The 20,701-nt window shown below is 43.6% G+C and overlaps 1 protein-coding gene across 2 annotated transcripts in view; it reads left to right on the top strand.

Annotated features, from left to right (window-relative positions):
- PLCL2 (phospholipase C like 2) overlaps positions 1-20,701 on the top strand; it is a 163,198-nt gene that overhangs the window by 115,399 nt on the left and 27,098 nt on the right. For both annotated transcript variants that reach the window (XM_079795351.1, XM_079795352.1), the window contains exon 5: positions 15,964-16,039. In XM_079795351.1, coding sequence (XP_079651477.1) covers positions 15,964-16,039 — 76 coding nt within the window. The remainder of the gene's footprint in view (positions 1-15,963; positions 16,040-20,701) is intronic.

The following is a 20,701-nucleotide window of genomic DNA, read 5'->3' as shown; positions in this document are numbered from 1 at the left end:
ACTCGCTAGGAAATAGGATCATTTGGATGGAATCACCTTCATAAAATAAAGCTATTGAAATAACCAGTTTATATGAAAAATCATATATTTCAGAATTGTTTTTGAGAAAATGTAATTATAGGCACTTGAGCTACCTTCTGGCATTTTTTCATGAGCAGTAGGCTATACTGATTTCTGATCTTTCTTTCCTCTCCGTTATGTCCCTAATCATGAACTGGGGAAAGAAATTGTAAAGGTGTTTTGCCACAGCCTATTGAGTAACGAGGCAGTGATTTTTCTCTGCAGCTAGACATAGTCCTATAAATAACATTTGGGGCGGTGTAAGCTTTGAAGCCTATTTTGTTGATATGTTACATTTGGCCTCATGTTCATAAGACTGAAAAAATTCAGCACTGCCCGCGGGTTCCTTGTTTCTCGTTGTCACATAGATGGGAAGGCTCGCCCTCACCAAGCCTTTAATCAGCTCCTGCCTGGGTGGTGCCTTCCCTCCGTGGGGGCTGCAGGAACTGTCCCTTGGTTTTCTATTTTAACAGCTACTGTTTTTCATTCTCGTCACTTATATTCCCCCAGACTGCTGTGACATAATTAATGCTACTCACCCCACTAAAATATCCACCTTTAATACCAGAAATCCGATTTTACTACCACACAGATTTATCAGAAATAACAGTAACACTTGATAATGGTTTTAAAGTATATTCTAACTTAATTAGGGCATTTTAAATTCTTAACCATAAAAAATTACTCTTACAGTAAACTGAGTGGGTGGACAATGTGATGTGTTAAGATTTAACTCTACAAGCTTAATTATCAGTTAATTTAAAGATCACATGTTAAGTAGTTTAAAATATTTATTTCCTTACTAGACTTAGTATTAGATCATTAGGGCTAAATGTTACAGATTTTTATATGGAGATTTTATATGTGAGATCCTTTATCTACTTATAAAATATTTAATTCAATTTTGGTTGATAATTAGATTTTGAAAACAGTGTTGATACTTCTAGTTTTCTTTGTAATCATTACCATTCTATATTGGAGAGTGCTCAGATGGAGTTAGACCCTCATTTATATCATTATATGGCACAAAATAATTTTAACTTTTAAATCAGTTATCTGTGCCAAAAGCAAAACAAAAACCAATCCTTGTTAGTACAAATGGCTCTTTGAGTATTTAGCTAAATGTAAGTGGGACGTAGTACTTTTTAGTTGGTTTCCTAAAACTGAGCCCCATCTTCCTTGTGAGTCTGTGAAATCCAAACCTCAGTGTCCATAAACGAAGCTTCATCCACTTCATATTCTGTGACCACTTCCCCGCTGCAGCGGCGGAGCTGAGCAGTTGCAGCAGAAACTAAGCCTGAGATACGAGCTGTCTGCTCCTTCGCAGGCAGAAGTTTGCCGGCCCCACAGAAAGGATCGGGATAAAAGGGCCTTAAGGTAGTTCATTCGCTGCACTGATTTGCTTTTGCCAGCTTCGGTTATGATTTTAAATATTTCCCCCCTAAAATTATGCACTCAGTGCATTTTGAATTTTGATCCATACGAACATCCGTCTACCTGTTAGCCCAGTAGGAGGAGAGTGCTGTGAGCTCCTGTCCTGGGCCCCTAAGCAGTCTTACTCGCTGTTAGCATTTTGATGGCCAGGAGCCCAAAGACCCTGCAGCGGAAACTAGAAGAGGAAGGCCATGAAGAGTAAAGGTTGCTCTGATTTCTGACTGTGTACCCAGGTGAGCACGCTCTGTCAGCAGAGTTGTGTTATAATGCAATACAGTTTGTAACTAACTTCACTCGGATTTAGTGAGATGCATAATCATGCTTGGTAAGGAGGCGTTAAAAAACGAGCCAAAAAAACAAGTTTGAGTGGGGCTCCTTTTCTCCGTCGCATCAAGCAGTTCTTGTTCGGGGAGGGTAAGGGTTGGGTGGAGAAAGGGGAATTGGGTGGAGGCTCTGTGTCTTCTCTAAAAACCCCTAGTTTCCTTTCACCCTCCCTCACAGGGAGGAGGGGGCTTTCTCAGATCATAGCATCCAGGCCATGCTAACCACATTCTATTTAAAGCTGTCTTGTGAGGGGAGGGACTAGAAAGGGTGCTGGAGGCGGAGACAAAACCTGTGAGGCCCTCTCCCACCAGGGGTTGGAGAAGCTGCTCCGAGGCCCCTCTGTGGATTATTCCCACACCCTGCCCCTCTTCGTGCTGTTCATTTCCTACTTGCGCTCACTGCAACTTGTAACTATACATTCATTGGTTTGATTCCTTCTAGTAAGGTGCCTCTCTCCCCCTCCCCCAAACCTGAGCTCCAGGACTGCAGGGACAGTGTGTGTCCTGTTCACCACTGGGCTCTCACCGCAGAGCAGGCACTCAGAATACGTGTATGCATGAATGAGTGAAAGTGACCTTGATCTCCACTGCTGGTATCAGGTGTTCTTTCTACCATCTATCTCTGCCCCAGAGTGCCTACAGGTCCCTGAACTGGACTGATTTGTGTCATCACAAATAGCCCTTGGAAGGGTTAGGTTTGGGGGCTGGTGAGGAGGTAGCTTGTGGAGTCTTAGCCTAGATGGTCGCACTCCTGTCCAAAGGCACTGAGTGGTGGCCTTGCCAGTCCAGGAAGAGGATGGCACCTGAGATTCGTAGACACCTGTGGGGAACGTGGGGCCAGAGGCAGAGGGGGCTGGGCTTAGAACAGGTGGGAGGAAGGGCAGGCATGAGGATCCCAGGTTCCCAGATCATTTACCTCTGCCCTCGATACCTCCCTACCCTTTACCAGGGAATCCTTTGCCCTGTCTGAAATTCCCATTTAAAGATGGTATGTGCTAGTTAGCAATCAGAGCAGGTTGAGGAACAGAGGGCAGAGGAGGAGGGAGAGGTGAGGCTCCTCCTTGTTCACCTGGCCAGGAGAGGAGCCAGATTCAGTGCAGCCACCAGGGGGTGGGAACATCCCTCACATATGTGCAATGTTTTATGATTTCTAAGTCATGCTCATAAACCGATTGTCATGTGAGCTAATAGGTGGGCACGGGCTCCTGCTGGGTTGAGCAGAGAAGTCCTTGAGTGCCAGACAGTGACCTTCTCTCAATCGTTATACCCGCCCCATCTCTGACTCTAAACTGGCCCTGCTGAGTGAGCCGTGCCACACTCCTGTGCTCCTGGGGGAAGAAACCTTGAGCCACACAGCATCCGCCAGGTCCAACCTCGCCTTGAGAAATGCTTGTCTCCATTTCATGGGCCATCCTGAGCTGACTCCTAGGGCACTTGGTGCCCAACAGAAGCCATGCCTTGGTGTGTTTTGCCAAGGCCCATGTCAGTAAGTTCAGTTGTGCATTCACACAGACCATCCATCCAGGCAGGTGTGCATGAGTGTAAATACATGTGTACAAGATTGTTCTCATACAAAGACACTCTGACTAGAAGTTGGGGGATGAAGGAGGGACCTGCCTGTACCCTACGACAGTGATTTTCAACCTCTCTCCTCTCACGGCACACCTAAACTAATTGTTAAAATTTGGCAGCACAACACAAAATATGTTTTTTACTGATCTGACCAAAAAAATAGGCATAATTTCGATTCATTCACACTAGGCAGCTAGTGTTGTGTTGGCTGTTGCCTTTTTTTTTATTTGACAACCTAAGGGAAAAGAGGTCAGTGTCCCTGACCAAATAGCCAGTTGTTGTAAATATTCTTGGGGCACACCAGTTGCAAATCGCTGCCCTAGGAAGTAGGCGAGTGGGACTGTTCAGGGGGCGGTGCTAGCAAAGAATTGAGCCCTGGTCACAAGCGAGTCCTGCGACTGTGGGCAAGACCATTTCTTCATCTGAAGGGCGGGCATAGTATCATCACCTCAGAAGGTATGAGAGTATGTAAATAGTCTGGAACATAACAAAGTCTCAGTAAATGGTATCATTATCATGTCATTATTACTTTTTCCCCCTAACCCTAAACCCTAATCATTATTACTTTTCAAAAGCTAGAAACCTGTAGCTCTTGAAGCTTTAAGACCTTTATGTGTGTATATTTTAACATCATTCCAGACTTTGCAGTAGCAGCCTTGCCGTGTGGGGAGCAGGGTCACTCCGTTCATAAAGGCACATTTAAAGTTACAAAGTGAAAAGCAGAAGGTGGTTTCACACCACTGTGCTAAGCTCGCTGCTCTGAAAAGGGAAGACAGGGGAACACGTGAGTTATGTGGCCAACGCTGGGAACAATGCCTGGGCTCATACTGTAAATACTGGAGTGGCTGGCCTGTGCATTCTTGTCCTCCAGCTCTGTCATCCCTGGAATACTGTGGACACTTCGTTTTGCTAAAAAATATTACTTTTCATTACAGAAAAATCTCAAATTGCTTTTCTCTCTTACCTAACATCTATACTTAGTTATCACAGACCCGAGAGAAGCTAATGATACCTTACAGTAACACTGTGATTGAATTACCTTCCGTTAATTAGGAGTTTCTAAATCACCTTGATCCCCTTGGAGAAAAGGCTTGATATAAATACACAGTAATAAAAGAGGTACTATGTTTAATTCAAATTGCATCTTTTGAAATCCAATTAATTTAGTAATAATCATTTTACACGAGCATGTCAGAACTCTAAATGGTCCTTGGTGACTTGGAAGAGTAAGTGTAGCATCCTGAAGTTCCTGATCTACTTTCCAGAAGTAGCTTGCTCACTGAATAATTGGGGGTAACAAGTTCAAGTTCCCCTTTCTTCCTGCGGGGATGACTCGGGCCAGGTTTTCAGCCATTCTCATCAGTTCTTTGGAACTCACAGTATTTGCAGGCTCCAGCCGCACCTTGATGTAGCTTCTGCACTCACTATCTTCAAATCCGCTAAGACCTGGGAGTCACAGCAGTGCCCTGGCCCTTCTTCCCTCTTCCCGGGCATTTGCTGGAGGCAGGAGTGAGTGGCTGGAGGCAGGAGTGAGTGGCTGGCTGCCCAAAGGCCCCATTGAAAGTTCCTTTCCAAGTAGCTGAGAGTCTCACTTATCCCTCCCTGCCCGTCACCAGAGAGGATACGTGAGCACAGGTGCCACCTGGGATGGTATGAGATGTGATGTAAGCACATGGTCTTACAGTTTAGAAAAGCAGAGAAGCATTTTACAACGTTAGGAGGCCGACATGGCCAAAGGCCCCAGAGAGGATGGGTATGTGTGTGCCACATCCATCAGGTAACCATGGAGCACAACTCATCACGCGCTACGAAGTCACCTGTTGAGTGTGGGGGAGTCGCGTGAGGCCTCCCGCAGTAATCATGTAGAAACTGACACGTGGCACCCCACATGCTTCCCTAAGGAGACGTCCGATCCTATGAGGTTGGTCATAAAAAGGAGAAATAACAGGGTTATTATAATTAACTTACTGTATTCATGCTCCCCACACAGAAAAGCACAACATGATATAGATACCTGCACAGGAGCTGGTAGGAATTATTGTATCATTTTTCTGGATAGTTTTATAATTGCATTGGAGTTCCTTTTTAGGGTAGTTTGGGTTCTGTTTTGTTTTTCAATTTTCACGGGAAACAAAAATGTTTTCTCTGAATATTGTATTGTACGGGACCAGAAATAGTACAGCATCAACCACAATTCTATTCGGCCTTTTGAAATTCTGTGTACTCGGTGAAACTAACACTGTTCAGAAGTTTAACACCTTGCCAACCATTTACAGGAGGGTGAATATTTTAAACCTGTGCACTGACTTCATGACTAATCTTTTGGTAACAGGAACCCCTGTTTTTTCCAGAGCACTTTTCTCTTTCCCTCCAGCTCTGGTGCACAGGATGGAGCTCTCCAGCCCCTGGTCTGTTTAAATATATTTGGGAACATATGGAGACGTCTAGTTATGCTAAACTCCGATTAATCTAGAAATGTGAGTGAATAAGGGTTTGGTCATGGCCTTATAGCTTATTCAGTTGTCTGCAGGATATAAAAATGCCTTATCTGGTTTAAAATTTATCTTTGGATAAGTCCATGGTGCATTCTAAGTTCTGCCTCTGATTTTGTCACTTGTTTTTTCTTTTATTCCCCCACCTGGTGCTCTCTCCCACCCCCAATTTCCTCTTGGTGGTGTTTTCTCTCTTTGCTCCTTTCTCCTCTCCTCCAGCCTAACAACTGTGTGTTGCTAAGGACTTCTAGTGGCTGACACTGGAAGTGCCTCTCAGAAGCACCCATAAGTGTAAACTTTCAGTCCATCCACATGCGCTGAGCGCCAGTGCAGCTGGTAGAGGGTAAGAACCTGACTACGTGGTTCTATTTATTTTTATGACTTTTACATTGTATCCAAGTGGTGATTTGGGTGAGAACAGGAGAGAGCCATATTACTCTGCACATAATTTGCATAATGTCTTTATCTTTTCATGGTGATTCACCTCAGAAATTGCAGTTTAATTAAACTTGAAATTTGCTCTGTGAAATGCAGCCCTTTCCACATGTGTAAATATGGCAATATATTAACTTAGAGTGAGAAATTATAGATGGACACATTGATTGTGGTAGAGGAGGTTTTTGGTCCTGTGAAAACTCAACTAGACACCTACAGATAAGATGAGATGTTGCTTTACAGGATTTTATCTGGAATGTAGTGCATAAGATTCAGATGGCACCAGTGTTTAGATGAAAGTGATGTCCCAGGAGAACCACATGCATCCTGTAGGTACATACCACCCTTGCCCTGAAGTGAACTTTATGAGAAGTTAGAGCATTTTGAAAAGCTAGAGAATTCTTGGCTTCCTGGATCTGGACCCGGGTCACTCAAAATTCATAATTCACTCCAGATTCATACAGCACTTGGCATCTATCCTTTGGCAAGAAACAATTGTTAAAATAGTTGAGACGGTGTTGAGGCAGGCTTATATGATGCCAAAACCATACTTAGGTGGAATATGATTGGAACTGAGAGTTTATACTTCCCAGTATAATTGCATAGGAGAATAAAATAAAAAAAACAACCCTCATAAATATTTTGCAATACTCTCCCTTTTATAGTCAGTTCTGCTACAACACTTGTTTTGAAAATGCAGATTTATTTGAATGACACATTAGTGAACAATTTTAGCCTGAGGCAAATGTTGTGGGTGCTTATCCACAGTTTTGACCACAAGAAACACTAGTGGACACAGCAAATAGCACCTTGGTGAACTGGATGTACTCGTTCACACCTCAGACACCTACCAGCTACTCAGTTCACCAAGTGTGTCAGGAGCTACGCCCATCCATGTCTTGTGTTACATCTTTTCATCAGATTTCAATCTCACTGTCCGCCTCCCACTTCACAGTAACTCACAAGCTGCAACACTTCTGACACCCATTTCCACAAGCAGATTTCAGGTCTTCTTCAAGGTCAAGTGCCACATTCATTGGAGTAATTTTTGCATTCCTTAACTGTTTAACATATATGGAGCCCTATGTGCTCTCACTGTTATTCAGTTCCTGTCTTTGTTTAATGTCACTGCAAAAATTTTTAATGGTGTTCCCCTAACCCCATTTCCCCCACAAACCTTCTGGGTTTTCTTGCATATTTCTCTATAGCGCACTGATTTTCAGGAACCCGTATGCTCGTCACATTATAGCAGAACTGTTGAGACTACAGTTACATTCTCCACAATTATCAAGTGGCCAAAGCCAGAGCTCCTCACACTGTAGACCCACCCCCTTCCAGAAACCCTGCTTGCACATCAGTAAACCCTTGTTCTGTTCCTTCCTCTCGCACCACTTCCCTGTCTCTTGCACTAGTATTCTCCGGAGCTCCTCTGTGATATTTTAATCTCACTTCTCTTTACAATTCCTCCCTTGGAGATGGAGACCTTTCATCTCAGCTGCAACCCCGGTGCAGGAATTCCCAGTTTCCAAAGCCGGAACCAAGCATCACACGGGCCCTGGTTGCTGCTGCAGGTTTTTCTCAAGGCTGCCCCCTTGTAACCACCAGTTCAGCTCATCTCAGGGGGAGCTCCACCGCCTGGAGCTGTTAACGTGTTCCAGACACGTTGTAAACCGTGAGATGCTTTACAGCTGGTGGGTGGGCTCTGGTTTTCCTTATCTGCCCAGCTGACCCTCTGTGTCTTTGGCTCTTTCCTGTGCCCACAGCACATAAACCACCCAGTCCTGTTCTGTCGCCCTGTCTTCCTGCACATTCCCCATCCCACCCTTTTGTCCCCAGTCCCTCTGCGGCCTCCCATGTCTCTCGTAGAGCAGGGGCTCCCTCCCCACTTTCAGGCCCCACCTTCATTTCTTCCCTCACCCTGTTCCTCCTTCTGAAATTCCACTTTGATCACAGAGCATCTCTGCTTAACCCTTTGCACTCGGATGTTGAGTGTGACTCGACATGGTTAGCAGTAGAATAAAGGAATCGAGAAAAGCAAGCGAGTGCAAATGGTTAAAACTGGAAATCCGTTGAATTGGACGTGTTTTCCTACTTTCCTCCAATGGGAATGGAAATGCCTAGAGAGCTTAAGGATACTTTACATTGGTTCATATCCCGCCTCTCCTCCTCATGCCGCAGTGGGTTCCCATATGGGGTAGCACCCACATAAAATATGCTCCTCTCTTCATGTTTGTTAGTAATTCCGCAGTGCTTTTTAATCTGTCAGGGCTGTGGGTTCTTTCTGTAATTTTTCCATTATGTAGGTTTTTTTTCTATAATTTTCTATAATTTGCATAGTGGAAAATGTGGAAGCAGAAGTGAGATAACTGGGACAGGTTACTCGGGAAACGGTTTGTTATTTAAACGTGTTTTCATAGTGACCTTGCTGGAAGGGATGGTGACCGCGATCAATGACTGGGCGTACCTCCGGCCCTGTACAGCACTGTGGCCGCTGCCTTGGATGGGGAAGGGGGGCTAGGCTTCATTATAGCACGCAGCTGGGCAAAGAGCCCCCACAGCCATATAACTTACGCACCCCAGTTCAAATGTGTGATTTTTATATTATTTTCAAGTATTAAAAGCTATGTTGTATTTTTCATCAATAACTTTAAATGGTTTTTCTTCCAGTAGTTCAACTTTGAGAGGTTTTGATGTACTCGGAAGGTTTAGTGAAAGAAAATGTCCCCTATGAATTTCAGTGTTTCTGCATTTGATTCTAAAGTTCTTCACTCACATACTAATTATTATTGCAGAGTGTTAAGAAAAAAGAAGGTCGCCCTAACTGGTTTGGCTCAGTGGATAGAGCATCGGCCTGCGGACTGAAGGGTCCCAGGTTTGATTCCGGTCAAGGGCATGTACCTTGGTTGCGGGCACATCCCCAGCAGAGGGTGTGCAGGAGGCAGCTGATCGATGTTTCTCTCTCATCGATGTTTCTGACTCTCTATCCCTTTCCCTTCCTCTCTGTAAAAAATCAATAAAATATATTTTAAAAAAAAGAAGGTCATGTTGTTAACTCAGATGTTACTTTCAGGAGCACAGAAAAAAGCATCGAAGCTTACAGATTCCTGAGGGTATTTTGTTCTTATTTTCTGTCCTGCTCTCAGCATTAGTGAACCAACTTGCTTTGTAAGGTTGTGTAGCATAAGGGTGACAATCCTCCAATGACTGCCTCTCGTTGGAGGTAGAATACTGCTTTGAATTCAATTAGTTCATCTTCTAAAGACCTCCATCCTTGGTTCACATTTGCTGTTTTGTTATTCATCCCTGGAGCCCTGAGGGGCAGGTCCAGCTTTGGTCTTCCCAGGGTCTTTCCTGAGCTTGGTGGTACCTGAGGCCGTACCTGCCAGCCTGCCGCCTGGTCATCCTCTGTCAGCCAAGGCCTGCATGCATCCCCAGGACTTGGCACTCTGGGGGTGTTCAGTGAGGACCAGGCGAATCCTTTTTATAAGTCCATTGGGAAGTTTGAGAATGATGCTCACGTACTTGAGTTGGGGAAGATATTTACCTGTTATGTGTCACGCAGTCACAGAACCTGTATGTAAGAACAAGCTCTTTTTGCTCTCTAGCTGTTCTCTTTTATAACAACTTCAGCACCTCTCAGATTTTGTAGCTTCTTTAGAAACAGCTGTACTGGAGTAGCAGCAGCATCCAGGTGTGAAGATGGGGAAAGGCAAAGGGAGGTCTTAAGAGAGAGGCATTTTCTATCTGAAAATGAGGGTCAAAGGGGGAAAACATAGACTTTAGAATATATTGTTCCTGTTATTACTAAATGTCTTTCACCCAAAGACTTAAAATTATTGACAAATTACTTTTGTAGTTATCAAAATCTGTGTTCTTGGGATGAAAGGAGATTTAGTGTATTGTCCAAAATCATACATAAGGTTCCTACATGAAACCATGGCCTTGCTGATTCAGAAAACAGAATTTTCCAAAATGATATGCAAATTTCAAAACAGAAAATAAAGATGCAGCCTATAGAAATCCAGTAATATGAAATATATTAATATAGTAATTGTCCTGCTCATAACATCTCCAAGCAGAAAAGTTTGCCTTACACTAACATGGGGAGTTATTTTCAAAGCAGAGCATTTTTATAAAAGGCATTTCTGGTTTCTTTCCAACCTTAGTAAAATATGAATTGGAATTTTTATTTGCCTTTACTTCCTGCTTTTGATCTGGTGAGTCCTACATTAAAATCTTACGTTAGAGTTTATCAAATCTATGTTAAATCCATAGATTTTTTTTTCTAATGCATTATTCCAGAAATTTGGGAGGTACAGTAATTAGACACTAATATAAACTCCATTAGCAACAGTTACATAAACGCATCTTGTACTTCATAAGCAGTGTGAGTGTCCACATGGTGAGTTACTGGGCAAGCAGCAGGATGCCTGATTGTGATGCCAAGAGTTATACCTTGCATTTAAAGGAGATTGTTGAAGTTAAGCCATTTGCAATTATGCAAATTGTGCTGATAAAACCAACCACTCTAATGAGCCTTGCGTGGTATTGACATATTAATGTAATATATGCCGAGGAAATAAGATAACTTAAAACAGTTTCCCCTTTGACTCATCTTTTGATGTCCTTCCCCACGTCTGTTTTTGTCTAGTCTGAGATGCTTATTCTAGTAGTTTTACATTAAATATAAATGATTTATCTGCTATAATAATGAATTCTTGAGCCAAGTGCATTGTTTATTTATTAGTTTATTGATGTTTATAGAGAGAGAGAGTGAGAGGGAGAAACATTGATATGAGAGAAAAACATCAATGGGTTGCCATACTGGGATCAAACCTGCAACCTAGGTGTGTGCCCTGACCAGGAATCAAACCTACGACCTTTTGGTACATTGGACAATGCTCAATCAACTGAGCCACACCAGCCAGAGCAAATTGTTTATTGTTGTCATTTTTAAAAAAATGGTTTCCCAAGTACTTCATAGAAATATTATTTAAAAACAATTCTGGGACAGTGTCAGTAGTTGAGATGACACTAACATACTGTATAGTACCGTCAACCCATGGTCACTGGCGTCAATTCAACACCAACAGGAATCCCCAGTTTGGGGTTGCAACGAAGAAAGAAACTTGATTCAGTGCACACAGCTCAACTGTGATCCAGCACGGCTGTGAGGGCAGCCTGGCCGTGGAACAGCTCAGCAGTGTGACATCTCCTGGGAAGCAGCATGGCTGTTTGGAAGCCTTGGAGCCAGGCCCTCTCCGGCTAGACAGCTCTGCTCGGGCAAGACACCTTCAGTGTTTCATCTTCACTGTTTCAGCTCCAGCAGGGAAACAATCTCCAATCTTTGGTGGAAAGGGAAAGTGAGCTCTTTGAGCCGAGGGGAATTGACTTATAAAGACAGGAGTCCCCACCCCTGATCCTTCATGCAAATGAGGACTCCAGAGTCTCCCAGTTTGATTGGTCCCAAGGACACTCTCCTGATTGGTCAGAATAGAGGTGCTCTGCTTGGTTGGGGAAGATGTTAGTTACATACGATTGGCTAGGGAAAGTCTCAGTCCTCTTGGTTGAAATAGGATTCCAGGCACTACGTTAAGGGCTGGCTGAGGTAGCAGAAACACAGTGCAGGAAGGCAGTTCAGTGCAGGAGGCAGGCAGCTGAGTGCAGGCTTCTCTCTGCAGGGCAGTTTGTGTGAGAGGCCCCTGCGTAGAAATGGCTGCGAGGCTCTGTCTTTAAAATTTGAGCCCCGTTAGTTACCAGGAGCCCTTCTCAGTAGGTACGGTCTTTCACAGGGGCCGCAGTACCTCTCGGAAGTTACTAAGCTTCCTTTTCCACATCTTTCTGGTTGCAGTGCTTTCCCTCTTCTTGTGCAGTTGCCACTCATATGTCAAGGTCTGTCGTGGTGCTGTGGGAAAAGCAGGGGCTTTGAGGTCAAGGGGAATACCAGTTCCATGTTGACTAGTTACAGTTCCTTTGTCCTGAATGCCAGATGACCTTGGGAAAGTTGCTTAAGTCTCAGGTCTTCAGTGTTCACGTCTGTCAAACGAACACCCTACATACTCACCTCCCAGGGATTTGGTGAGTATTCAGTGAAATAGATGCAGCAAGTATGTATCTGATGCAGAGGAGGCATTGAATTACTTTCGTTTTGACTCACTCAGCCAACACTTGTACTATTTGTAATCATAACTTGTTATAAAGAAGCAGCCCCAGACAGAGATCGTTCCCCACGAGATCTAACGGCACCCCATCATGTTCCTGTTGTCCTCAGTACTATGTGCTGCTCTACATTCATTCATTGTCAGCTGAATGAAGTAAGACATAGCCGGTTGGCAGGCAGGAGAGCCCACTGCCCGGCCCTGCCCACTCAGCATGCTGGACCCTTCACCTACCTAGCACATTTGCAGGAAGGAGCTCACAGTCCAGAGAATTCCCGTAAGAATAGCTAGAGGGGCTCTTTCACTCGGGAAGAACTTACAGAAATGATGCAAGAGTTGAGGCTTCATGAATGCATGCAATGGACAAGAACTACAAACTGCCATACGTTCATTTAATTATAAGTATGCACCCTAACTATAAATATATATGCTAAAGTTATAAAAAGACAAAAATTGACAGTACCTACTCCCAAAGGAAGTGGTGAAAACATTTAATAACAGGTGTGGCAAAAGGAATCATTTTTGCTAAGGTCTGGATGTTTCTTCCTGCTTGGTCTAAGCTTTGCTAGCCATATGCCTACTTTCTCCTAGGCTGGTTCCCTCTGGAACTCTCCCCTAGACCTCTGCTTCCCCCGCGCTGCCCCCCCTCCCCCCCCCCCCCCACACACACATACTCTGCCAATACCTGCTGCTGTTTACTCACAAACCTGAGAGGACTGGATTTTCACTATGCGTGCATTCTCCACCTGGTGTATTAGCCATCTTCATATTTTATATGTCGCTCGTAAGTTAGAACGGGGCAGGAGGGGATGTTTTTCACTCCCATTATTGGGAGAAGAACTTCTGTATTGAAGTCCAAGCCACAAAAGGAACATCACCATGGACACCAGGACACCACCATTAAATCTCTCACCACCCTGCCATGGTTGTCAATGACAATGACAATGCCACATGCTATAGTGACTATTGTTTGCTCATAGTCCTGGGCCAGCAGCTCTTTATTTATTCTCGGCACTTAGCTCAGCATCCCACTTACACGGCCTCAGAAGATGATTGTCCCAAGAACAAAGGACGGATCCTCCAAGTATTACAGAGCACAGGAGGCCATGAACTTCCCTGTCCAGCCCCTTGATGGATGTGCATTTCTTAAGCCTTGCCTGTATTTTACAGCTAAAAGGTGCATAATTATTTAACCTTTGGTGGTAATGTAAACTGGAAGATGCTTTCAGAAATAATAGTGCAGCCCTGGCCAGGTGGCTCAGTTGGTTGGAGCATTGTCTCATGAACCAAAAGGTTGTGGGTTTGATTCATAATCAGGTCACATACCTAGATTTCGAGTTCAATCCCCAGTCGGAGTGAGTGCAGGAGGCAGCCGATCAAGATTTTTCTCTCTCTCTGTAAAATCAAAAAATATTCGCGGGTGAGGATTATAAAAAGAAGAAGAATGCACTTGGTTGTTTTTTGGAGCTTCATCAACCAGGCTTTTTAAGTAAAACTAAAATGAGTGATGCGTGTTTGAAGCATTGCCAGTGAACATCTGAAAGGAAGTCATACTCATCCAGCTCATATCGGGCTACCAGAAAATGCTCTGCCAGACCCCTGGGTAAATGAGGAGTCAGCTGTGACATTAACCAGTCACAGTGTCTTCATTGTGCTAGTCCCTTGCATCATTTCATTTAATTCTCGCAACTTTACAGGTAGGAAATTATGGCTCCGTGATGTTTAATATCTTGTCCTAGATGACACAGCTGATGAATAGCAGAACCAGGATTTGAACATGTATAAATCTTGACTCTCTCTGCCCCTGCTCCACCCTGGGTGTAAATCTGTTTTGAACACCTTTCCCCCACAGGTTGTGTGCCTGAGCCTGTGCTTAGTGCTGCTGCTTGGTTTTCTTCCACTCCCCCTGTTACCACTCCTGTCCTGCCCATTTGTGCCATGACCAGGTTCATTTCATCGCTCGTGTTTATTTTTTAATTTTCTTCTAGTCGAATGAAGGAGGCACAGTCGCCAGTTCTTTGATACTGAGCTGTGACAGCCACCATCCTTGCTTGAATAAGTTCTTGCTTCTTTATATCTCTCATTTGGCTTGACATCAAAGCTGGAAAAGGTTACCAGTGACGAGATGAACCTTTTCAGTATGCGAATTATGTAATAGTACAAATGACTTGATATCAGTATAATTGAGTTCTTGACTATTCATTTTCATCACTGCCTGTTCAATATGTCAAGCTGTAAAATAGACTATTTTAATTTACAGAAATGACTCAGATCTTGAAGAGTGAATGTGAAAGCGCTAAATTGCAAAGTGCAAGCCCCACCACTGGGCTGTGAACTCCTTGAATATGGTCTGTGTCCTGTAGGTCACTGTGTCCCTAGTTCCTCCTCAGGGCTGCCGGTATGAAACCTTCGGGTGCTCGCAATAATTTTCTTGCAACAGTGGAAGTTGATAAATGCTGTGTGACTGACTTTAAGAATCTGGTGCACTTCTTGAGAGGCATATTGATTATGCTTTAGTTTAAATAAGTGCAATCAATCAAAATATGGTGTTCTTTGAGTTATATAAATAATCCAACCTATATTTTGTTTCTATGAAACAATTACTGTGGCAGCCAGTGATAAATACTATAAAGAAAAACAACGCAGAATTTAAAGGAATAAAGAATGATGGATTGGTATTTGTTATTTAGAATGTCATGAAATATAGATGAGTAATATTGTAATGCAAAATATTTAAGTACAAAAAGTTAGAATCTACCCTTAAGGTAAGCATCAATAATTATACCCACTTAAGCCAGGAGAGCTGAATCTGGCTATCCCATTTCCATAGTAATGTTAGAGCCAAAACGATTACTTTCCCCAATACTTTGGTGAGTAAAATGATTGATCAACTGTGCCCAAATCCCTTTTTTATTCAAGCTTGGCTCTTAAAGCTAAAGCAAGCATATACAATTTGGAACAAGAACTCAAGATTAGATATTTTAAAATCGTTGATAGGAACATTAAAAATATTCATCATTAGTGATGCATCAAATAGAAGCTGTTTTTTGATCCTCGTAAATTTTACACTGATCTCCAGATGAAGGCATTTGGGCTGAAAAGAGTAAGGTGTGTAGGTGTTGAAACTGCCTGTAAGATGGAGTGGAGGGTTTTGTTTAAATGAATGACTGAAAATATGATTTTAAACACTGTGTGCACATATTTATTTGTAGTTTTTCACACTGAAATGACCTTAGTTCAATACTAGCTCCAGTTTCAAATTCAGTGTTGTACAAGCCTAACTATACCTGAAACTTACCTGAAATGGTTGCTTAAACCATTTCACAGTGATGCGTGATTTTATCATTTTTCGCAAACACATTTGAACTTGAGTAGTGGGAAGTCAGAGGAAAGAGCCTTGGTCTGATTTTGGGGGAGGAGCCTCATGCACATGTGCAGACTGGTGTGTCGCTGTCAGGTGTAACTCCTGTCTGGATGTTCCCTTTGCAGATGATGCAGTCCCTCAAGGCATTGCTTGAAAATGCAGATGCTGTGTATGAAAAGATTGTGCACTGTCAGAAGGCAGGTAAGTGAAAGCTTGTCTTCCCTTTAAAAGTAAAATCAGTAGCATCATATATTTTGCCTCTGATTCACTGGTTCTCAAGCCTGGATAACAAAGTATCTGGTGGGGCAGGGGGAGGGCCTTTTAAAATGTATTGACATTGGCCTGGAGTGTGGCTTAAGGTGTCATAACGGTCCAGAGCTCCCAGATTTTTCTAATGAACAGCCACAATTGAGGACCTCTGCACTAATCTCTTCGCCTGTGTACCCCTGCTGCCAGCCCCTCCTGTCATCCCGGCTGTCCAGCACGTGGTAGGGAGGGTGAGGCTCGAGCAGGGGTAGAACGGGTTCTTAGAAAGGAGAATAGGCACCAGTTACTACCTCTTAGCACTTTTTAATGCACTGACATTTTCAAATGCTGATGAATTCATTAATTTAACATCCAAGTGTTAAGCTAGAAAATCTTACTCACATAAACCATCTACCTTTAGCTGTGATAAAACCCCAAAAATCAAGTGTTCTGCACTATAATAAGAACAGGCAAATTTTGTTTGAGTGTCAGTTTGGAAGATTCTAATATGGAGAATATTTATAATCCTATCTAATAAAAGAGTGATAGGCAGATTGACCATCACTCCAACACACAAGATGGCTGCCCCCATGTGGTCAAAGATCCTGCCCCCATGTGGACACAAGATGGCCACCACAAGATGGCCGCCAGGGGAGGGCAGTTGGGAGGGACCAGGCCTGCAAGGGAGGGCAGTTGTGGGCGATCAGGCCAGCAGGGGAGGGCAGATGGGAGGGACCAGGCCTGCAAGGGAGGGCAGTTGGGAGCAATCAAGCCTGTAGGGGAGGGCAGTTAGGGGTGATCAGGCTGGCAGAGGAGGGAAGTTAGGGGCAAACAGGCTGGCAGGGGAGCAGTTAGACATCAATCAGGATGGCAGGGGAGTGGTTAAGGGGTGATCAGGCTGGCAGGCAGAAGCGGTTAGGGGTAATCAGGAAGGCATGCAGGCGAGCAGTTGGGAGCCAGCAGTCCTGGAGTCCCAGATTGGAGAGGGTGCAGGCTGGGCTGAGGGACACCCCGCCCCCCCCGCACGAATTTTGTGCACCGGGCCTCTAGTTCATAAATAAGAATATCCGTCCTTAATTTCTAAGGTTTTTGGTTGCTGTTCTTTAAAATTAAGAAATATAACACCTAGCCTGAAAAATATGTCTCTCATATCAGAATGAACTCATTTAAAATACATTAAAGATACATTTTTCTTTGTTGATGTTTTTGAAGGAATATACACATTAGTGACTAATGAACAGACAAAAATCTCATCTCGTTTTACTCATTTTATAGCAAAACATTATTAGCAAAATGATCTTTCTACTTCTGGGGTAATATTCCCTACAGCCACAACTCAAACAAGTTACTTCAAACAGTATTTTTATCATTCCACTCCCCTACACAGAATATCTAGAAGCTTGCTGGAGAGTCTGTTGAATCAAATCTAAACTTCTGACTTCCACACAAGGTCATCTACCCACCCATTTTGGCAATGTTATAGAAAAGTCATTCATTCAATCATCTGCTCATTTGATAAATATGTTTTAAGGTACTTGTAAGAGCACTTGCTTATCAAAAAATGAACACGATTCCTTTTTGCCTTCGAGAACCTTCCAGTGGGACAGGATGAAAGGAGTCACACACAATTGAATGTGCTGAGAACTTACTGTTTCCTCGGGAGTCTGAGCTCGGTTTGTGAGCAGTGGGAGCCTTTGGTTTTTGTCTGTCTGTTTTTCTAGCAGCATGGGAGAGAGATTGAGCTGTAAGATGATGATGATCATAGCTGTGTGCAGAGCGTTTTCGTGGGCAGAGCCTGATGGGGAGGCGGTTGGGAGCAGAGAGGAAGAAAGGAAGTGATGGTGCCCATCAGCCTGGCCTTTGGCTGCCACCCCTTCTCCATTCCCTGTGTGTTTCTGTTTAGTTGGATTTTCATGAGCCATCCTTCTGGTAGGACTTCCCTCTCCCTCCTCTCTGCCTGGTGGTGCTTTGCTTCTTTTTGTCTCAACTGTCTTCCAGGAGACCTTTCATGTGTCCGGGATTATGTTACCTAACCATTCTGTTCAGCCCTTCAAACATGAATACAGGGTTTTGTTCAGCCGATAGAGCTTCTTCAGTTATTGTGTATTCTACTCACGTAGAATTCCACCTTCCAGATAGGATAGTAACCTCCTATGGCACCAGGTTTGCATATTGAGTTACCCTCCGGATTTTACCCATGACATCTGTTCTCACATTCTGCTCCAATATTAACTGACTGTGATTTGACTTTTACTAAGTATTCGATTCTATTGAATTCATGTATTTAATGCTATGAGAAGTGTGGACTATTAGAATTTGAAACTACATTTATCAGAAAAAAATAACTTTATTTAACGATTTGTCAATTCTTTGCAACTTCATTGGTGTATGAAGTTTGATAATTTCTAACATAAAGCAGCTTTATGTTGTTCTTCTATTTGATTTCAGTAAGGGATATATTTGCTTGTATTTAAAAAACTGAAGTCTTGTCTATGAAGGATTTTTTCTTGGAGGGCAGGGCAGAGAATCACCAGTGTGTAATGGTTTGTGCTGCTCTGGGTTTAAAGATCTTTAGAAGCATATAACAATTATTTTATTTTCTAATTAAATTTATTGGGGTGACATTGGTTAATAAGATTATATAGGTTTCAAGAGTATAATTCTAAGATACATCATCTTCATTTCATTGTGTTCCCACCACCAAAGTCAAATCATCTGCGACACCATCTATTTGGCTCCCTTTTCCCTTTACTATACCCCTCGCCCCCTTCCCTCTGGTAACCACCATACTGTTGTCTGTGCCTATGAGTTTCAGTTTTATATCCCACATATGAGTGAAATCATATGGTTCTTAGCTTTTTTTGCATCCACATTGTCGCAAATGACAGTATTTCATCTTTTCTTATGGCTGAGCAATGTTCCCTTGTATACTTGTACCACGTCTTTAATGATGGTCTTGTGGTTTCATAGTTGCTGCTGACCGCCTACACAGCCCTTGTACTATCCCAGTGCTTATTTTAGAGGCCCTGATCCCTTGTTTCTCACATTTACAGTTATCATAGGGTATATAGTTATTAGTCATATGAAGAATTGCTCATTTGTGTTGGGCTTAAAACATTTGCATAAGATTTTACTTTTCATAAGTAATTGCTGTTCTGCTTGCATAACTTTAATCTTGCAATGACAAAATGAAGATATGGGTCACCAAAGTGCTGCAAGAGAGGATTATTTCAGAAGCATTTCAAACTTCTAAACACTAATTTACATTCTGACTAGATTAACCATCATTTAAACAATTAAGTAAAAATAAAGAGGTCCACTGTTAAAAAATGTGTCCAGTTTGAACAGGTTCAGACTCCGGACTATGCAGTTGATTTTTTTTGGAGATAGAAACGTGTGTGCTGGTGTTACTGAGAAGAGGGAGTGAGGGAGGAGAGGAAGATAGAGAAGAGGTCTCCAGCCCAGGCAGGCGAGGACCCTGCCGGCAGACGGCCCAACGGGACAGACTGCAGGGAGGACAGAGGGAACCGCCAGGCGGTGGGCAGTTGGGGAAGCCTCAGCAGTTCTCTCTCTTAAGAAGAGAATATGGCAGCGCAGAGGGTCAGAGGGCTCAAGGGAAATCTTAATAAGAGAACCATGTTCCCAGGAACAGGAAAGATCCAGTGAAGAGGTGAAGAGGAAGACATTAAAAGATGAGATGGCATGAAGGATGGAGAAAGTGAGGAGGCAAGCCTCAAGTACAGTCATGACCTTAGGAAGAGGGACCATTATCTCTCAGATAATGCGGAGAGCTGTAGTTCAGAGGGATTCCGAGGACGAGAGGAGTGCTTTCCTTTGAGAAGGTGGACAAGGAAGTACTTGCTGCCCTAGAATACAGCCTCGGGCTGCGGAGGTAACCGAGGGAACTAGGACAGGACGGGAGTGTGGGAGGGAGCCCTTGTCCAGCCGGAGGTCGGAGGTCGGTGGTGCCAGTAAAGGGACTAGTTAGATGGGGCGAGGGTGATGCAGGATGAGTGGGTCTGGGCCGCCGCATGAGTGAGACAAATAAGTAATAAGTGGCATGGCTATGCGAGAGTGTGTACACAAATTAACGAGCACAGTCAAATACACTCCCACACTCACTCAAAACCCAACAAATGCCTGTTCTTCCAAGGAATAGCAAAGCAGGTGACTAGAAGGGAGCATGTGCAGGGCAGCCGATAAGGAAGCTGCAGGGGGAGAAGCATCAGAAATTAGCCAGATTCTCTCAGGAGAAAAGTCTTCTCCACTTTCTAATCTCAATCAATCTCTCTCTCGCTCTCTCTCACCAAAAAAAAGTGTACTATCATTGAATTTTAATTTGCTTTTTAGTCACTTTATTGATCTGTTTCATAAAGGATAGGAAAATGATCTAGAAAGAGACACACTGGGGGGCTGGGGTTTGACCAGCGATGTGAGTCACACTGCAGACCACCCCCACCAGCCAGAACTCGGTGGCACCAGGTGCCTCTGAGGGTCAAGGCGGGGGTACCAGAGCTGTCCCAGGGCCGGGTTAAGAAGTAATGAGACCCCAAGAGACTGCCTGTGTCCTGCCAGTAGGGAGGTTAAAAATAGCAAAGTTCTCAACCTTTGTATGGG

Source organism: Cnephaeus nilssonii, assembly GCF_951640355.1.
Source record: "Cnephaeus nilssonii genome assembly, chromosome: 17".
Lineage (NCBI taxonomy): Eukaryota > Metazoa > Chordata > Mammalia > Chiroptera > Vespertilionidae > Cnephaeus > Cnephaeus nilssonii.
Note: the sequence above shows the minus strand (reverse complement) of the source record. Positions and strands in the feature narration are given on the sequence as shown.